The sequence below is a fragment of the Dromiciops gliroides genome, chromosome 1 (assembly GCF_019393635.1).
Source record: "Dromiciops gliroides isolate mDroGli1 chromosome 1, mDroGli1.pri, whole genome shotgun sequence".
In the NCBI taxonomy this organism is placed as follows: Eukaryota; Metazoa; Chordata; class Mammalia; order Microbiotheria; family Microbiotheriidae; genus Dromiciops; species Dromiciops gliroides.
Window position 1 is genome coordinate 583,256,807 of NC_057861.1, and position 18,456 is coordinate 583,275,262.

Sequence of the window (18,456 nt, forward strand, 5' to 3'; positions counted from 1 at the left end):
TAGGCACATACACATGCTTGCTGAATAGAAATGTAAGTTTCTGCTACTCCCCTACCTCCAGCCTTTCACTATGTTAGGGCCCCATTATTGTAATTAACGTAGAAATTAATTTGGATAGTTTAATGTAGCCTCCTCCAGCCTCGTGTTCCTTCAAAAGACCCTGGAAGCCACTTGGCTCCTCCAACCCCACCTCGCAGAAGCTGCTTCCCTAGTTTTACCCCCATGAGACATTCCCCGCCCTCCCACTCCTTCTGTGCTTGAAGATCTCCACTCCACCCCACCCCCCAGTCCCCTCAGTCACTTGCCTCTGACACCCCAGGGAGGAGGAGGAGGCCGAACCCAAAGGGCTGCCCCCAGCCGGGCCAGCTCCCGGGAGTTTCAAAGCAGATGTTTACATTCCGGGTCAGAGGGCGGGGCCTGCAACCGGCGGAGCTTCACTTCCGGGGCGGGGCTGGCGCGCCGAGTGTCTGTCTGTTTCTCTCCCCCGCCTCCCCCCGCTCCCCCCCACCCCGGCTGGGCCCGAGCAGCAGAGGCGGCGGTGGAGGCGGCACCGGCAGGATGAGCGGTGAGTGGCGGGGCCCGCCCCATGCTGCCCTTCCACCAGGACCCCGGGGTCGGGGCCGGGGGACTGGGGCTCCAGTCCCGGGCTGAACGACTCCCTGCGGCTCCTCCGCTGTCACTGGCTCCTGCCTCTCGCTCCTCCTGTACCTGTCACCTGTTCCCCAGTTCTCCCGGCGGCTCAGCCTTTGCTCCCTGGGCCCCCCCAGGGCTCTGACCCTCTTGCTCCCTGGGGCCCCCACACGTCTGATCCCCTGCTCCACGGGACACTCACATGTCTGACTCCTACTCCCCAGGACCTTCACATGGCTGATCTCCCCCCAGTCAGCTTCCTCCTCCCTAGGCCCTCCGGGGTGACCACCCCACCCCCACCCCGAGCCCTCTAGTCCTACTTAGCTGACTCTTCCAGTATTCTCCTGGTCTTCTGAGCACCCCCACATCTGTGACCTCCCCCTGCTCCCCAGAGCCCCATGTGTTTACCCCTAGGACCCTTCAGTCATCTGACCTTCAGCTTCTCAGAACTTCCATTTGTCTGACCCTCCTACTCTCCAGGATCTTCTCTGGCGTCTGACCAGAGCCCCCACCCCCACATTTCTGACCCCCTCATGACTCCTATGTGTTTACCCCCTCCTTCCCAGACCCCCTGAGTTATTTGACCCGCAGCTTCCTAGTCCCTTCATTTGTCTCACCTCCAGTCCTACTTGTCTGGCCCTCCTCCCTCCTAGTAGCCTCTCAGTCATTTGACCTCCAGCTTCCTTGGCCCCCCACATGTCTGACCCCACCCCTGCTCCACATGTTTATTCCCAGCTTTTCAGAAAGCCCCCTCCTAGTCTACTTTTCTGACTCTCCTACTCCCTAGTGTCATTCCAGTCATCTGACCCTCTGCTTCCCAGATCCACATGGCTGACCCACTTGTTCCCCATAATTCCTTTATGTTTACCCCCTGCTTCTCAAACCCCCTTAGTTATCTGACCCCAGTCCTTCTGGTTGTCTGGCCTTCTACTCTCTACTATTCTCCCGGTCATCATATCCCTGGCTTCTTGTCTGACCCTCTTACTCCCTAGTAGCCTCACTATCATCTGCCCCTCAGCTTCCCAGTCCCTCTAGCTGTCTGATCTCTCCTCCGCCTGATCCCCATGAGTTTACCCCTGCTCTCCTGGGCCCCATAATTATCTGACCCTTCCCGGTCCCAGTTTCCCAGTCTTATTTGTCTGATCCTCCTAATCTGTAGTGTCTTCCTAGTCATCTGACTCTTCTGCTTCCCAGTTCCCTTAGGTATCTGACCCCTTTGCTCTCCAGGGTCCCCCACTAATTTACCTCTTTTGTCCCATGTCCCACCTCCATGTTTACTCTGTACTTCTCAGGTATTCCTCCTCTCCACCCCCAGTCTTCTTCTGACTCCTTGATTTCCAGACCTTCTACTCTATGATCCTCCTACTTCAGTCTCCTCCATATCTGACACTATGCTTCTGTGTTCCTTCTCCCAAATTTTCTAATTCTCTGCTCCCTTGGCTGCTGCTCTTGTTTCTCAGTCCTTCCCTGTTTGTTTCTTCCTTTCTGCTCCCTGGTTACTTGTGGTTGTCTGCCTCTTGCTCTTTAGTCCCTTCCTGTTGTCTTAGGCCCTCGCTCCCCAATGCACCCTAGTTGTTTCACCCTGTTTCTTCTTGGTCACTCCTGGTCTCCCAGTTTCTTGATGGCCTCATGTTTTTACTATTTTTACTATCTCCCCCCATTCTTTCTTTCTTTCTTTCCTAATTTTTTTTTTTTTTTTGGTGAGGCAATTGGGGTTAAGTGACTTGCCCAGGGTCACACAGCTAGTACGCGTTAAGTGTCTGAGGCTGGATTTGAACTCAGGTCCTCCTGAATCCAGGGCCCGTGCTCTATCCACTGTACCACCTAGCTGCCCCTCCCCCCTTCTTTCTGAAGTTATTGCACTTGGGGCAATCTAGTTGTTCAGTTACTACTATCATTTTCTTAACAATCTAAGTTGACCCCTCTGCCTAACTATCCTTCACTTCTTGCCCAGGGTTTGGCATAACTGATTCATCACCTTCCTTTCTCCCATACTTTCTGTCATCCCCATTAGCTAGGATTGAGTTCTGGGGTCTTCTACCCTAAGGTTCTTGGCTTGTATGGAGAAGTAGGAGGCTGATATTTGCTTTGTTTTTTGGCTTGGCTCTAGGTTTTGTGCTTTGGGTTGGCCACAGTCTCTACTATTCTTGAATTGTAAAGGATCCTGCTCTTGTTTTGTTGCTAAGTCATTCCTGAGAGTTTGTGTGTCTGGAGATGGGAGTGACTCAGGAAAACAATTGTGTGTGTATATGTCATCAATTTGCTCCAGCTGACCTGGGATCAGATTTTTTAAAAAAGTATCTCCTTTGCCTCTGTTTTTTCCCTATATTTTGTCATTAAGGATAACGACATCTATCTACTTGCTACAGTTTTCTAACAAGAAATCTATTGATAACTCTTGATATGCCCTAAGAGAGGCTAAGTGAAGGATTACTGTAGCAAGATCAATGGACCAATACATTTTCCCCTCTTTTCTAATGCAACCATTTTTAAACTTTGTCTGATTTCCCCAGTGAAGCATTTTTTAAAAAGTCTATATGCATTTCATTTTTGTAATTTGTGGAATTGGTAGTAGCTGTGAGAGATGTATTCTTTTAGAACCTGTTATATTTGTTAATTTAACTAATGTTGAAGACTGAACTGTATAACTAGTAAGATTGATTTTGTTTCTGTATATACTTCTTTATTAGAATCACATTTCAAAATTAAGGCTTTTGCACAAGTTATACTTTTACACAAAATTTAATGAACCTAACTTCCTGATGTGAAATATGAGTTGTGAAATTCAAACATACTTAAAAATGTAAACATCTTTATTTTTCTAAGCTCTGTCATTAAGGTACAGTTTCACACCTTACTAAAATATTAACTTTGGTTACTGAGCTATAGGCATAAATACAGTTATGGACATGAGTGGGCAGTACTTGTAACTGGTCCATCAGTATGGGCAAACAGTTGTTCAGGTAATTCCATGGATTTGAAGGAATTGTGACTGCCAACTTTTGCATTCTAAGATATATATATTACAATAAATTGGAGAAACCATTGTGGTTTTTTTTTGTTGTTGGGTTTTTTTTTTTTTTTTTTGTGAGATTGAGGATTGCTTTTTCAAAAGGAAGTGGTTGGGGGCAGCTAGGTGGCATAGTGGATAGAACACTGGCCCTGGATTCAGGAGTACCTGAGTTCAAATCCGGCCTCAGACACTTAACACTTACTAGCTGTGTGACCCTGGGCAAGTCACAACCCCAATTGCCTCACCAAAAAAAAAAAAAAAGGAAGTGGTTGAATATGACGGTTTCATTCCTTAACAGCAGTAGAAAGGCTTTTGGGGACCCTGTATCAACTGCTTAACAAGAACATACTACATTTTGTGGAGTAGTGGAAGAATATTAAATTTAAATTTAAAATCAAAAGGCCTTGGTTTGAATGAATGAATGAATGAAAAAAATATTTATTTACTAAAGGGACTGAGGAGGAACAAGCATTTAAGTGCCTACTTTGTGCCATAGGCACTGTGCTAAGTGCTTTGTATGATCTCATTTGATAATATTACTATGTGTCTACCACTGTCAGACACTGGAGATACAAATACAAAAGCAGACAGTTCCTGCCCTCACAGAGTTTATAGTCTCATAGGGGTATACTATACCTATAAGAGAATGATGCCTATGGAATGGTATTTTGAGTGTAGCCACTGGGGAGTAAATTAACACAAGTCCATCATCCAAGAACAATGGCAAAGGTGATTTGATCATGGTTCTTGATTCTAGAACTGGAGAGAGTTGGGTTAAGTATTGATTCTGCCACTTACTATGTAACCTTGCATTCAAGTCTTGAATTTGGCTCTTTATCCTACCTATTTTATAGAGATACTGTCAGGATCAGATGAGATAACATTTGTAAACTAAAGTATTCTACATTTTCGTATGGTGGTATTTTAAAGTATTTGCTGTATGTGTGTCCCTGTAGCATGGGGTAGAGATAGATTTGGAGTTAGGACAACCTGGTTCAAATCCTGCATTTGATGCTTGTGGGCTGCATGACCATGCATAAGATGACCTGGGTCACATCTGAGCTCTGGTACCTTGGACAGGTCATTTAGCCTCTCTTGCCCTCAGTTTTCTTATTTGTAAAATGAGAGCATTAGACTAGATAACCTCATTGGTCTGTTTCAGCTCTAAATCTATGAGGATGAAATGATTTAAGCTGTCTAATCTTTAGTTTCCTCATTTGTTTCTTTTTGTTTTTGTTTTTTTGTTTTTTTTGATGGGCAATGAGGGTTAAGTGACTTGCCCAGGGTCACACAGCTAGTAAGTGTCAAGTGTCTGAGCCCGGATTTGAGCTCAGGTCCTCCTGAATCCAGAGCTGGTGTTTTATCCACTGTGCCACCTAGCTGCCCCCTAGTTTCCTCATTTGTAATAGAGATAATTCCTGTAATACCTACTTCACAAGGTTGTAGTGAGTTGCCAGTGAGATGATGTGTGTATGCATTATGCTATGTAAAGTCAAGTCCACAAGCATTTATTAAGGGTTTACTATGTGCCAGGCCCTGTGCTAAGCATAGGCAATACAAATACAAGCAAAGAGAAAGAGTTTCTGACCTCCAGGAGCTTGCATTCTAATAGAAGAAGATAGCACATAAAAGGAAGCTAAGAAGAGTCAGGAATGGAATAAAAGAGTGGAGAGGAATAAAGGCATGGCTGGCTTGGACAGTGCTATCAAAATGGAGGTTCAGGGGGCACAGTGGATAAACCACCAGCCCTGGATTTAGGAGGACCTGAGTTCAAATGTGGCCTCAGACACTTGACACTTATTAGCTGTGTGTCCCTGGGCAAGTCACCTAACCCTCATTGCCCTGCAAAAATAAAATAAAATTAAATTAAATAAAATTAAAAAATAAAATGGAGGTTGTGGGAAGAACTGACCAATCAGAAGATGGGGCTGCAGGGGCAAAGTGAATTTCCAGGGTAAGAAGTCATCTGTGGCGTGGAAAGTGTAGAGTCAGCAATGGAACCTGGAGAGAAGTGAAAGTAAATTTTGAAAAGCTAAATCAATTACTTTATTATTATAGTTTTTGACTAATAAGATGTACATTTTTAAGCAATAAGAGAACAAGATAGCATATAGTTTGTTTTTATTGGTATATTTTATTCTTTTTAGATAGACATTTAAAAAAGTCCCCCTTCCTCCAAAATACAGTCTGCCTAATAGCATGAATCCATGCTATTTTCCATTTTCTGTAGTTTACCAGACCTTAACAGAAAGGAAAGATGTGTACTTTAATTTGGGCAGCATGATGCCAATATTATTCATTGTATATGACTTGGATTTATTGTCTTTTAGCAGTATACTATAACATCCTAAGTGAGAGAGAAAATAATTACAGTAAGTGTTCAGATAAGGAAGATTAGATGGAATTAGAGTTTACCAGGCCTCATGTGGAATATAGGACTTGAATGATTATGATCCATATCAGCAGACATTGATTTAGTGCCTTCTGTATGCTACACATGAGACACAAGACAGGTGTTACACACAGACATTAATTTCAGGGAGTTTGTAATTCTAATGGGGAGAACAAATGCCTACGGAAATAAACTACTGATGCGAGGCGGAGTGTGAGCATAGTTTTAGACCTGGAAGGAGCCTCAGAGACCATCTACGCCAGCCTTTCTCATAAAGGTAAGGAACTGGGCAAAATACCATCAGAGGTTGAGGAGGGAGAGATCGCTTTTAACTGGGAGGCCTCCTATGTGGCTTTGTGGAAGAGAATAGCACTTGAGCTGTGACTTGGAGGAAGGGAGAGATAACAATCTCTGTAGGTGTTTTCCTGTTTTGTTGGTCTAGTCTGGTCACCCCACCCTTTCACTCTGCATGCTACAATACTTCCTATTATTTCTAGGATAAAATAGATTTAATTTTCTTATCTTCTTATCTTTCTAGTCTTATTACACAACATTGCCCCTTCACATACCCTAACTATGGCCCAACCACACAGGCCCATTTACTATTCTTACTCATGAAGGTAATTTCTTTATCTCATCTCTGTGCCTTTGCACTGAGTACCCCCCTGCTTGGAATGCTCTCCCTCCTAATTTCATCCTCTTAATCTTTGTTTTCCTTTTAAGACTCAGTTCAAACACCACCTTCTGCAGAAAGCCTTACTAGAGCTTGTCTTTACCCTCCCCTACCTCTAACCAATCCAGCCCCGCCCTTCTCCCCCACCCCACCCCTTCCCCCACCCTGCCCATTTCTCTTCAGGGTTCCCTTTTCCCTTCTACCTTCTGTCTATGCTGTGTGTATCTTTTATGTAATGTACTTTTATGTATCTTTTAAAAAAACTTTTATTTTTAAAGTACTTACAAGCTTTTATTATTTGGGTAAATACATAAAATATATTTTAGGGTTATATATTTTGAGAAAAACTATTATGTATCCTTTTATGTATATATCTTATATTTACTTACCTGTTACCTTTCCTCATTAGAATATAAATTCCTTTGGGACAGGAACTGTTTTTGCTTTTCCTTTGAATTTCCAGTCTTGAATCACCAATACCTGCTGGATATCAGATCTCATCTCTGACTTGACATGTTTAAAGTGGAATTTAATTTATCTTTGAAATGGGGTTGATAATACTTTTCTTCTTGGTGTTATTTTGAGTATCAAATGAGATGTATGTAAAGTTTTACACTAATGAAAGATTCCATTGCTTTCACTTAGTCTAGAGACTCTGGTAATAAAGGTAATAGTATTAAACATCCCAGTTTGGATCCTTAACATGCTGCTATTATTCGACACTGGTAAACAAAACTAATTATAATACAGTAATAGAGAAAAAGAAAATTGATTAAGTTGATCTGATCATCCCAAACATAAAACAAAGCATGTCATTAACTTAAAAAAAAAACCAAACCAACAACAATAAAATCCTCAAAGACCCAAAACAAAAGTTCTTTGAAAAAAAATTGGAGATTGAAACTTTTTTTGGAAAGAGGATGTTGATATTGTAAGGGGAAATCCGTGGTACTTTTCAGATTTTATTGGGAACAGAAGACCAGAAACAATGATTTGGCAGTAGTAACATTGTTTTTCATCCATCCATCCATCCATCCATCCATCCATCCATCCATCCATCCATCCATTTGTTTGTTTATTTGTTATTTGCTGCTTATTTATTTATTTATGATTTCCCCCCACCTCACATGTAAAAACAAATTGTAACATCAATTTTTAAAACTTTATGTTCCAAAATCTCTTCCTTCCTCCCTACCCCCCCTTAAGAACCCAAGCCGTTGAATATAAGTTATACATGTGCAGTTGTATAGGACATAGCAGACAAAAAAACTTTAGAAAAAGGAACTAGCAACAACAACAACAGCAACAAAATATACTTACATCTGTATTCAGATACCATCAGTTCTTTCTCTGTAGATGGAGTGCATTTTTCATAAGTCCTTCAGAGTTGTCTTGGATCATTGCATTGCTGAAAATAACCAAGTCATTTGCAGCAGATCATATTACAATATTGCCATTATTTTGTATACAGTACATTTCACTCTGCATCAGCTCATGTAAGTTTTTCCAGGTTTTTCTGATAGCATCCTGCTCATCTTTTTAAAAAAAATAATAAATTATGGTAAACTGCATTTATATAGTACTTTATTTTATTTATTTTATTTTTTAGTGAGGTAATTGGGGTTAAGTGACTTGCCCAAGGTCACACAGCTAGTAAGTGTTAAGTGTCTGAGGCCGGATTTGAACTCAGGTACTCCTGATTCCAGGGCCGGTGCTCTATCCACTGCGCCACCTAGCTGCCCCTGTATAGTACTTTAAAGGGATATTTCCTTACAAAACACCCATGAGGTTGATTATTGCAACAATAATAGCTACCTTATACCTGATAAAGAGTTTTCTTCACAATAGCCCAGCAAAGTATAATCAATATCATCATCATTATGATTGTCCTTATCCTCATCTTACATTACTCTTGCCTCTGATTAAAATTTTTTTCACCAGTTACTATTGCTGTGTTTCCATCCATCCTATTCACTCCCTCTGATATTTACTGTTTTCTATCTTCTTTTACCCTTTCCCTCAAAAGTGTTTTGCTTCTGACTCCCCCAATCTGCCCTCCCTTTCTTCACCCCTCCCCTCCCACTTCCCTGCAGGGCAAGATATATTACTATACCTACTTCAGTGTATATGTTACTCCTTCTCTGAGCCAATTCTGATGAGAGTAAGACTCATTCACTGCCTGGCTCCTCCTCCATCTTCCTCTCCATTCTATAAGCTTTTTCGTGCTTCTTTTATGTGAGATATTTTTTCCCATTCCATCTCTCCCTTTCCCTTTCTCTCAGTGCAGTCCTCTCACCCTTTAATTTTATTTTAAAGATGCCATCATGGGGCATCTAGGTGACACACTGGACAAAGCACCCGCCCTGTACTCAGGAGGACCCAAGATCAAATGTGGCCTCAGACACAAGACAGTCACCAGTTGCTAGATCCTGGGCATGCCACCCCACCTTGACTACCCCACAAAAAACAACAACAAACAAAAATGATAAACAAAAAATAAATTCTTTGCAGATATCACTCCTTCATAATCAGTTCCCACCTGTGCCCTCTGTCTAAATTTATTCCTTTCAGCTGCGCTAATACTGAGAAAGTTCTTATGAGTTAGAAGTATCATCTTCCCATGTAGAAATGTAAACAGTTTAGCCTTTTAACCTCCCTCATGATTTCTTTTTCCTGTTTACCTTTTTATGCTTCTCTGGGGTCTTGTATTTGAAAGTCAAATTTTCTATTCAGTTCAGGTCTTTTCAGCTCAAATACCTGAAAGTCCTCTTTTGCATTGAAGTCCCATTTTTTTCTCATGAAAGATTGTACTCAGTTTTGCTGGGTAGGTGATTTTTGGTTGCAATTCCAATTCCTTTGCCCTGTGGAATATCATATTCCATGCCCTCCAATCCTTTAATATAGAAGCTGCCTGATCTTGTGTTATCCTGACCATGGCTCCACAGTACTTGAATTGTTTCTTTCTGGCTGCTTGCAATATTTTCTTCTTGCCCTGGGAGCTCTGGAATTAACTATAATATTCCTGGAAGTTTTCATTTTGGGATCTCTTTTGGGAAGTGATTGGTGGATTCTTTCAATTTCTATTTTATCTTCTGCTTCTGGAATATCAGGGCAATTTTCCCTGAAAATCTCTTGGAAGATGATGTCTAAGCTCTTTTTTTGTTAATAGTTTTCAGGTAGTCCAATAATTTTCAGGTTATCTCTCCTGGATCTATTTTCTAGGTCATCTGTTTTTCCAAGCAGGTATTTCACATTGTCCTCTATTTTTTCATTCAGATTTGCTTTATTGTGTCTTGGTTTCTCATAAAGTTATTAGCTTCCATTTGCTCAATACTAATTCTTTTTTTTTTTTTGGTGAGGCAATTGGAGTTAAGTGACTTGCCCAGGGTCACACAGCTAGTAAGTGTTAAGTGTCTGAGGCCGGATTTGAACTCAGGTACTCCTGAATCCAGGGCCGGTGCTTTATCCAATGCGCCATCTAGCTGCCCCTCAATACTAATTCTTAAGCAATTATTTTCTTCAGAGAGCTTTTCCGTTTGACTTTTCAAGCTGTTGACTTTTTTCATGACTTTCCTGCATCACTCTCATTTTTTCCTCTACCTCACTTACTTTATCTTCAAAGTCCTTTTTGAGTACTTCTATGGCCTAAGACCAATTCATATTTTTCTTGGAAGCTTTGGATGTAGGAGCTTTGACTTTGTTATCTTCTAATGAGGGTGTATTTTGATCTTCTTGTCTCCAAAGAAACTTTCTATGGTCCACATCTTTTTCTGTCTGTTCATTTTGCTAGCCTATTTCTTGATTTAACTCCTTTGTAAAGTGGGGCACTGCTTCCAGGATGCACTGTCCAAAGCTTCAGGGGGTCCCAGGTGGTATGATTTAAGGAGAGGCAGGTTTTCCACTTGCCTGGCCTGTACTCTGGTCTGTAAATAACCCCGGGCCTACTTGCTCTTTAACCAGGAAACAAAATTGTTTCAGTTTGTTGATCAAAGATTCAGGACAGTAAAATGTAAGCTCCCCATCAGTGGTGGGGAGACTCATTTTGAGCTGAAGATTCTGCTAGTCCAAAGTCAGAGGAGCTATGTTTCAGTATTAGTAATAGTTCACATTTTAAAAGCTCTTTCTTCAAAACACCCTTGTGAGTTATAGATTATAGTTATAGAACAGGAAACTGAGGCTCAGAAAAGTTAAGTGAATTGTGCAATGTCACATAAGTAGTGAATGGGTGGCCTAGACTTCAAGACTTGTAGATCTAATGCTCTTTCTACTCCAGTGGAAAAGGCTTTGATGATCCATGTTGCACGAAGTAAAACTAAAATTTAAGAATCTGATATGTAGAAATGTCTTTCCCTTAAGGTTAAGAAATAATTGAATTTCATTTCTTTCTCATTTCTGTCAGTATGTGTTTATTGTTATTATGTCCCAGACACTGAGCAAGTGCTGAAAGTACAAAGAAAGCCAAAGATATTATCTCTGCCCTCTAGAAGCTCACTTTCTTTTCTTTTTTTTTTTTTGGTGGGACAATGGGGATTAAGTGACTTTCCTAGGGTCACATAGCTAGTAAGTGTCAAGTGTCCAAGGCCGGGTTTGAACTCAGGTCCTCCTGACTCCAGGGCCAATGCTTTATCCACTGCACCACCTAGCTGCTCCTGAAGCTTACTTTCTAATGGGGGAAGCAATACATAAACAACTATGTACATACAACACACACAGGGTAAATGGGAGGGAAAGCTCTAGCAGTGGGGGGAATTGGGAAAGGCTTTTGTAAAAGGTAGGGTTTGGGTTGGGTTTTGAAGGAAACCAGAGAAGCCTGGAGGCAGAAATGAAGAGGGAAAGAATTCCAGGCTTGAGGCATAGCTGGTGAAAAGGCATGAAACTGAGAGAATGTCTATTTGATTCTGGATGTAACAGGGAGCCATTGGTGTTCATTGGTATGCATTTTAGGAAGAAAATTTTGCTTGGAAGATGTCATTTTGTTAGAGTGGAGGATGACTTCAAGTGGGTAGAGACTTGAGGCTGGAGATCACCCAGAAGGCTTTTGCAGTTGTCCAGACATGCGATAATGAGGGCCTGCAGAAGAATGGCAGCTATATAAGTCAGAGATAAGGGGAGAATATATAGGAGTGATATTGTGAAGGTAGAAATGACAAAATTTGGCAACAAATTGGATATGGAGGATGAGTGTGAGTGAGAATTCAAGGATAACACTGAGCTTAGGAGACAGAGTATAGCATTACCCTCAGTACTAATAGGGAAGTTGAGAAGAAAGGAGGGTTTTGTAGGAAAGAAAATGAGTTCTGTTTTTTGGGCATGTTATATTGGAGTTGTTTATAGGACAAGTCAGTTCAAGATGTCCAATAGGCTTTGGTTGGTTCAAGCCTGGAGATCAGGAGAGAGGTTAGGTCTGGCCAAATAAATGTAGGAATTATCTTCATAGAGATAATAATTGAATCCATGGGAGGTGATGAGATCAACAAGCAAGGTAATATAGAGAAATTGGTAGCCCCAAATCATTACAAATACCGGGAAGTCCTCTTTTTCATTGAAGTCCCATTTTTTTCCTCTGAAAGAGGTTGTAATCCCAATTCCTTTGCCCTCTAGAATATCATATTCCATGCCCTCTGATCCTTTAATGTAGAAGCTGCTAGATCCTGTGCTATCCTGACTGGGGCTCCACAGTACTTTTTGGCACCTTGCAATATTTTCTCCTTGACCCAGGATCTCTGGAATTTGGCCATAATATTCCTGGGAGTTTTCCTTTTGGGATTTCTTTCAGGAGGTGATCAGTGGATTCTTTCAATTTCTATTTTACCTTCTGCTTCTAGAACATCAGGGCAATTTTCCCTGACAATTTCTTGGAAGATGATGTCTAAGCTCTTTCCTTGATCGTGTTTTTCAGGTAGACCAATTATTTTCAAATTATCTCTCCTGGATTTGTTTTCCAGGTCAGCAGTTTTTCCAAGAAGATATTTCACATTGCCCTCTAAATTTGGATTAGCTTTATTGTGTCTTGGTTTCTCATAAAGTCACTAGCTTCCATTTGTTTAATCCTAATTCTTAGGCAACTATTTTCATCAGAGAACTTTTGTATCTCCTTTTCCATTTGGCTTTTCAAGCTGTTGACTTTTTTCTCATGTCTTTCCTACATCATCCTCATTTCTCTTTCCATTTTTTCCTCTACCTCTCTAACTTTATCTTCAAAGTCCTTTTTGAGTGTTTCTATGGCCTGAGACCAATTAATATTTTTCTTGAAAGCTTTAGATATAGGGGCCCTAATGTTGACATCTTCCTCTGAGAGTGCACCTCAATCTTCCTTGTCACTGAAGAAACTTTCTATGGTCCTCACCTTTATCTGTCTGCTCATCTTGCCTTTCTTTTACTTGACTTTTAGCTCCTTAAAGTGGGGCACTGTTTCCAGGCTGCACTATCCCAAGCTTAAGAAGTCCCAGGTGGTATGATTTAAGGAGGATCAGGTTCTTCACTGGCCCGGCCTGTTCCCTGGTCCTTAGATGACCCCAGAACAACTTGCTAATCAACCAGCTTTGTGTGCTGTGTTTGTCAGCTCTGATGAGCCTATGCCCCTCCCCCACCTGGGCCACTGCTATTCAAGACTACTTCCTGGTTCCCAGAAGGGGTGAAAAACCCAAGTTCTGCCTCAGCACCAGTATAGACCCCTGTAATCTCCCCCCTGCCAAGGGCTCAGCTTGCTCACCAGATTGTGAGCTTAGTTCCAGATGACACTGCCGCTGCAGCTGATTCAGAGGCTCTGGGTGGGTGGGGGGTGGGGGTCTCTTTTTCTGGTGAGGCTTTTCTGGGACTGTATCTGTGTCAGGGTGACTGTGGGGTTGGGCTCCACTCCTGTCTCAGAACAACAGCTCCCTCTTTCTGACTTTCCAAGCTGTTCTTGGTTGGAAAATTATCTCAGCACATTCTTCTGTGGATTTTGTTGCTCCAGGAATTGCCCTATGGCATTATTTGGATGTTTTTTGGAATGGTCATGAGTTCGAGAGCTCACTGCCTTTTCTCCGCCATCTTGGCTCTGCTCAGGATCCAGTAGCCCCAAATCATCAAATGATTCTTTAGTCTTATGTAATTTGACATTTATAGTTTAAAGTACTTTATATTCGGGGCAGCTAGGTGGCGCAGTGGATAGAGCACTGGCCCTGGAGTCAGGAGTACCTGGGTTCAAATCCGGCCTCAGACACTTAACACACACTTACTAGCTGTGTGACCCTGGGCAAGTCACTTAACCCCAATTGCCTCACTAAAAAAAAAAAAAAAAAAAAGTACTTTATATTCCTTTAATTAAAAATTATTTTGCACAGAAACCATCTGGAGATAAATTGCTATTAACTATTTCATGAATAGAGGAAGTAAAAATAAAGGCGAAATAACTTATGAAGTTTACTAGGTGAAAAAATAGTTTTCATTTCCTGAGTTTTGGACTTGAGTTAATTCATTGTCTTTTGCTCATCTGTTCTTGCGCACATTTTAATGGCATTTACACATTATAGTGGAAGTTCTGAACCTTTCATACATTTTTATTTTTTCCTGCGCATTGACTGTGAAATCTCAGTAAGAGCATTCTGATGAAAAATTGCCTCACCAAAAAAAAAAAAAAAATCAATGGAAAGGGACCTGAAATTAGCATGATTTTGTCCTTAATGGTGTGTGTTTTCATAAAAAGCAAGGAAAATGATGAGTTCATTAGCCATTTACCAAAATGAAAGTAGTACATGATATATTAGGATAGAAAGTAAGAATTAAATATTGGTCAGTGACAATGGGTTTGAAGACTGAAATCCTAATGATGACAGTTGTTCACCTGAATTACTTGATGATAGGATAAGCAGAAAGGAACCAAGATTTTCAGGGCAGGAAAACATTGAAATTACTTATTTGCAATTGCCTGTTCCTGAGTTTTAGTTGGCATTTCATAATTTCTCAAGATTCTTGGAGAGGGTGTTTTTTTGGCATTGATTGCAGTTCTTATGTTTTGCCGGATTTTTATGACTTCTCATCAGTAGATAACCTAATCTATCTGAATTATGGTGCAGTGGGAAGAGTGATGCATTTATAAGACTCAGATCCTCATCTGTAAAGTATAGGTGTTCACAGAATCAGATCCATACCTGGAAGGAACCTCAGAGGCAATATTGTCCAACCCTCTCATTTTATAATGTGGAAATTGGCACCCTGGAGAAATTAAATGAGTTACTCAAGGTTACATGGGTAGTTGATGTCAGAAGTGGGTTTTAGACTCAGGTCCTTTGGCTTCAGAGCCAGTTCACTCACTGACCTCTAAGATCCCTGCTCTTTCGCTAAATCTGTAATTCTGTAATGACCGTAATGCCCTGGACAGCTTCAGAATCTATTCTTCAGTAGAACTTTATCTATGCTCACCAGCCAGGTTGTGATGTCCAGTGATCTTCTCTGCTGTTATTTTTTTTTTTTAAATGTGAGGCAATTGGGGTTAAGTGACTTGCCTAGGGTCACACAGCTAGTAAGTGTTAACTAAAGGTTAGCCACTGCTTTACATATGTTTTCATTTCATCCTCACCACAACCCTATGAAGTACGTGCTATTATTTGTTTTTGTTTTTGTTTTTTATTTTTAGTGAGGCAGTTGGGGTTAAGTGACTTGCCCAGGGTCACACAGCTAGTAAGTGTTAAGTGTCTGAGGCTGGATTTGAAACTCAGGTACTCCTGACTTCAGGGCCAGTGTTCTATCTACTGCACCACCTAGCTTCCCCTCTGCTGTTAACTTGGCACTGCTATAGTGAATAACACCATTATACTTCTAGCTAGTTCTCTGCATTGACGCAACAGAGCAGGGTTGATGAGTTAATTCTATCACTAAGCCTAGAAATGCCATCATTTCATCTTCTAGCCTCCCAACATTCTATTATCAGTGTCACTGAGGATCAGAGTTCATAGACTTAGAATTTTAAGGGGACCTAAGAGGTCATCTAGTCCCTAGTTTCTTTCTTTTTTTTTTTTTTTTGGTGAGGCAATTGGGGTTAAGTGACTTGCCCAGGGTCACACAGCAAGTAAGTGTTAAGTGTCTGAGGCCGGATTTGAACTCAGATCCTTCTGAATCCAGGGCCGGTGCGCTATCCACGGGGCCACCTAGCTGCCCTAGTCCCTAGTTTCTTAAACTGTGAGTCGTGACCCCAGATGGGGTCATGTAACTAAATGTGGGCGTTGTGAAAAATTTGGGAACAATAAAAAGTTATATATACCTATTTTATATACCTATATGCCCAAGGTTGCATAAAAATTTCTCTGGCAAAAAGAATCCCTGATCTAATCCATCTTCGTCATAATAGATAAGAAAGTCAGGCCTAGAGATGCTCTCAGTCTCCCAGGTTTTGAGTGACAGAAGCAGGATTTAAACCAAAGCCCTTCTTCTGATTCCAAATCCAGTCTTCTTTCCAGTGTACTATGATTTAAAGTAGTTAGCTTTGGGAGTCCTTTAAAGGACTTTCAGTGTTGTGACTTTCCATTGATGACCTTGTGTAAAGAAATCCACTCACTCTATGTGATACTTTTTCCTATTTTAATAAACATTAGTCAAAGAATCTTAGAGCTGGAAGGGCCATTAAATATCCACAATCTAAAAAAAGTACAAGCTGTTGATATTCATAATCAAACCAGGGAATTTTATATTTGTACTAACACTCTAATACTTTCCCAACCAAGCTAGTTTGGTAATGATAGCATGTGTTTAAAAAAAAATACAAAAACACAAACTAGACTATGTGTTTTGTTTTTTTCTTGATCTGAAGGCTTGCTGATTTTTTTTTCTTATTTAGATAGTTATGGATTGTGGTCTTTTTTTGTTGCTTGTTTCTTAATATATAAGAAATTAAGATTATCACTAACTAGTTGCTGCCTCCATTAGAGTCACAGCTTCAGGAAGCTTCCATTCTTGCAATTCTAAGTAAGTATTTTCTAGATACTTTGAATTCCCTTAGTGTCATTACTCTCCTATGTTGCATATTGCAAGCTAGCAATGCCTTATATGTAAAATGACAAATTTTAACTAGATGGCCTCTGGGGTCCCTTCTAGTTTTAGATTTATGATCCTATTAGACAGTGGAGAACTTACACCAACAAAATACCAGATTCTTGGAATATTCCCTCCTCTTTAGTATGCTATGATTCTCACTCATACAGCATTACCAAAAAGAACATTATTAAAAAGATGGGCCCTTGTTTCATGGAGAAACTTAGGGTTGTAAGGGCCAAATTTAGTATGGGGGGAGTTAATTGGGCAATTCACCATAATATTGGGATAAGAAAGGAGATTAACAACCTCTTTTTTTTTTTTTTTTTTTGTTTAGTGAGGCAATTGGGGTTAAGTGACTTGCCCAGGGTCACACAGCTAGTAAGTGTTAAGTGTCTGAAGTCGGATTTGAACTCAGGTACTCCTGAATCCAGGGCCGGTGCTCTATCCACTGCACCACCTAGCTGCCCCTAAACAGCCTCTTTCAAAAAAAAAACAAACCAGGGTTTATTAATGGGAACAAGTAAAAAAACACAAGTAAGGTTAATAGAACGAGGGACAATGAAAAAGGGAATAGAGGAAGGAAAAAATATGACCCTTAAACTCACCACCACCTGGAATCAGCAGTTCTGAAGAGAGCCAGCTGTGCAGCATCTCTCTCCCTCTCCCTCATGTGCCAGAGTCTGAGCTCTCCTCCCTTCTCTGCCAAAAGCCCCCTCTCCCACAGTAAACAGGGCCATCCACACACACACAGCCCCAAGCTAATTGGCTGGCAGCCCTGATTGACAGAACTAACAGGTGGCTCTACAAATGCAAGCTGAACAGCTTCCGGACGCCGAAGACCGGTTGGCTTGTCCTCACCAGGCTTCTCGTCATGGTGGGGCTTCCCTACAGTATCTCTACAGCAGGGGTGTCATTCCAATTCTCACAGGGTTATTAAAGCTACTATGCAATTTTCTAAGTTTAATCTAGCCTATCCTCTTGTTCTGGTATCAGGTCATTTTCCATCAACAGTATTTGTTTGAAATATAGGTCCTGATTGACAGAGAAATTTCTTCATCCTGGCAACTAGCATCAATTGGGAAAAACAACCATAAAATGTACCCTTGGATCAGTTTTAAAATTCATAATATGACTCTAATATAAAAGTAATTAAGACATTCTGTTTAGTGTTACTATTGTAGCTTAGACAGAATTTCAGAATTGGAAAGGACCTTGGAGGTCGTGTAATCCACCCCCAGGATCTGGGGTCTCATGCTCTTTCTACTGGACCTGAAAATGCTTAATGGGGCTCTTAATCACAGGTGCCCAAGAATAGGTAGCAAAGGGATTATTATTTACCTATGGTTAGGAGGAAGTGTTACAGCCTATGGGAGAGAATATCATTCACCTGGAAAGGAGGGAAGAAAGAAGAAACTATGGTGTAGAATAGAGGTGTGAATGGTTTTTATGGGGAGATTGAATATAGACATAAGTTCACAGACCCTATAGCCACTCAAAGCCTAAATCTCTTTTCTGCTTTTTAGCGGGTATCTGAGTTCAAGCTTTCTTCACCTTTTTTCCTACTCTACTCACAGAAGGAAAACTTTTTTTTTTTTTTTTTGGTCTCTATATTTCCCACCTTGAGGCAAAGCCTTGGTTGTTCCTTGCTAATCACAGACTTTCTGAGGTTACGGATCTTCTGATGGTCAACTCTATTGATTGTCTAGTCTACCTAATATTATAGTCTGGACGCTAGAC

The 18,456-nt window shown here is 41.0% G+C and overlaps 1 protein-coding gene across 1 annotated transcript in view; it reads left to right on the forward strand.

Moving 5' to 3' along the window:
• The first annotated feature begins 475 nt into the window (after positions 1-475).
• SNX29 (sorting nexin 29) overlaps positions 476-18,456 on the forward strand; it is a 673,154-nt gene continuing 655,173 nt past the window's right edge. Inside the window, exon 1 of the mRNA XM_043964582.1 lies at positions 476-565. Within this exon, the coding sequence (XP_043820517.1) occupies positions 559-565 (7 nt within the window). The 5' untranslated portion in view covers positions 476-558. The remainder of the gene's footprint in view (positions 566-18,456) is intronic.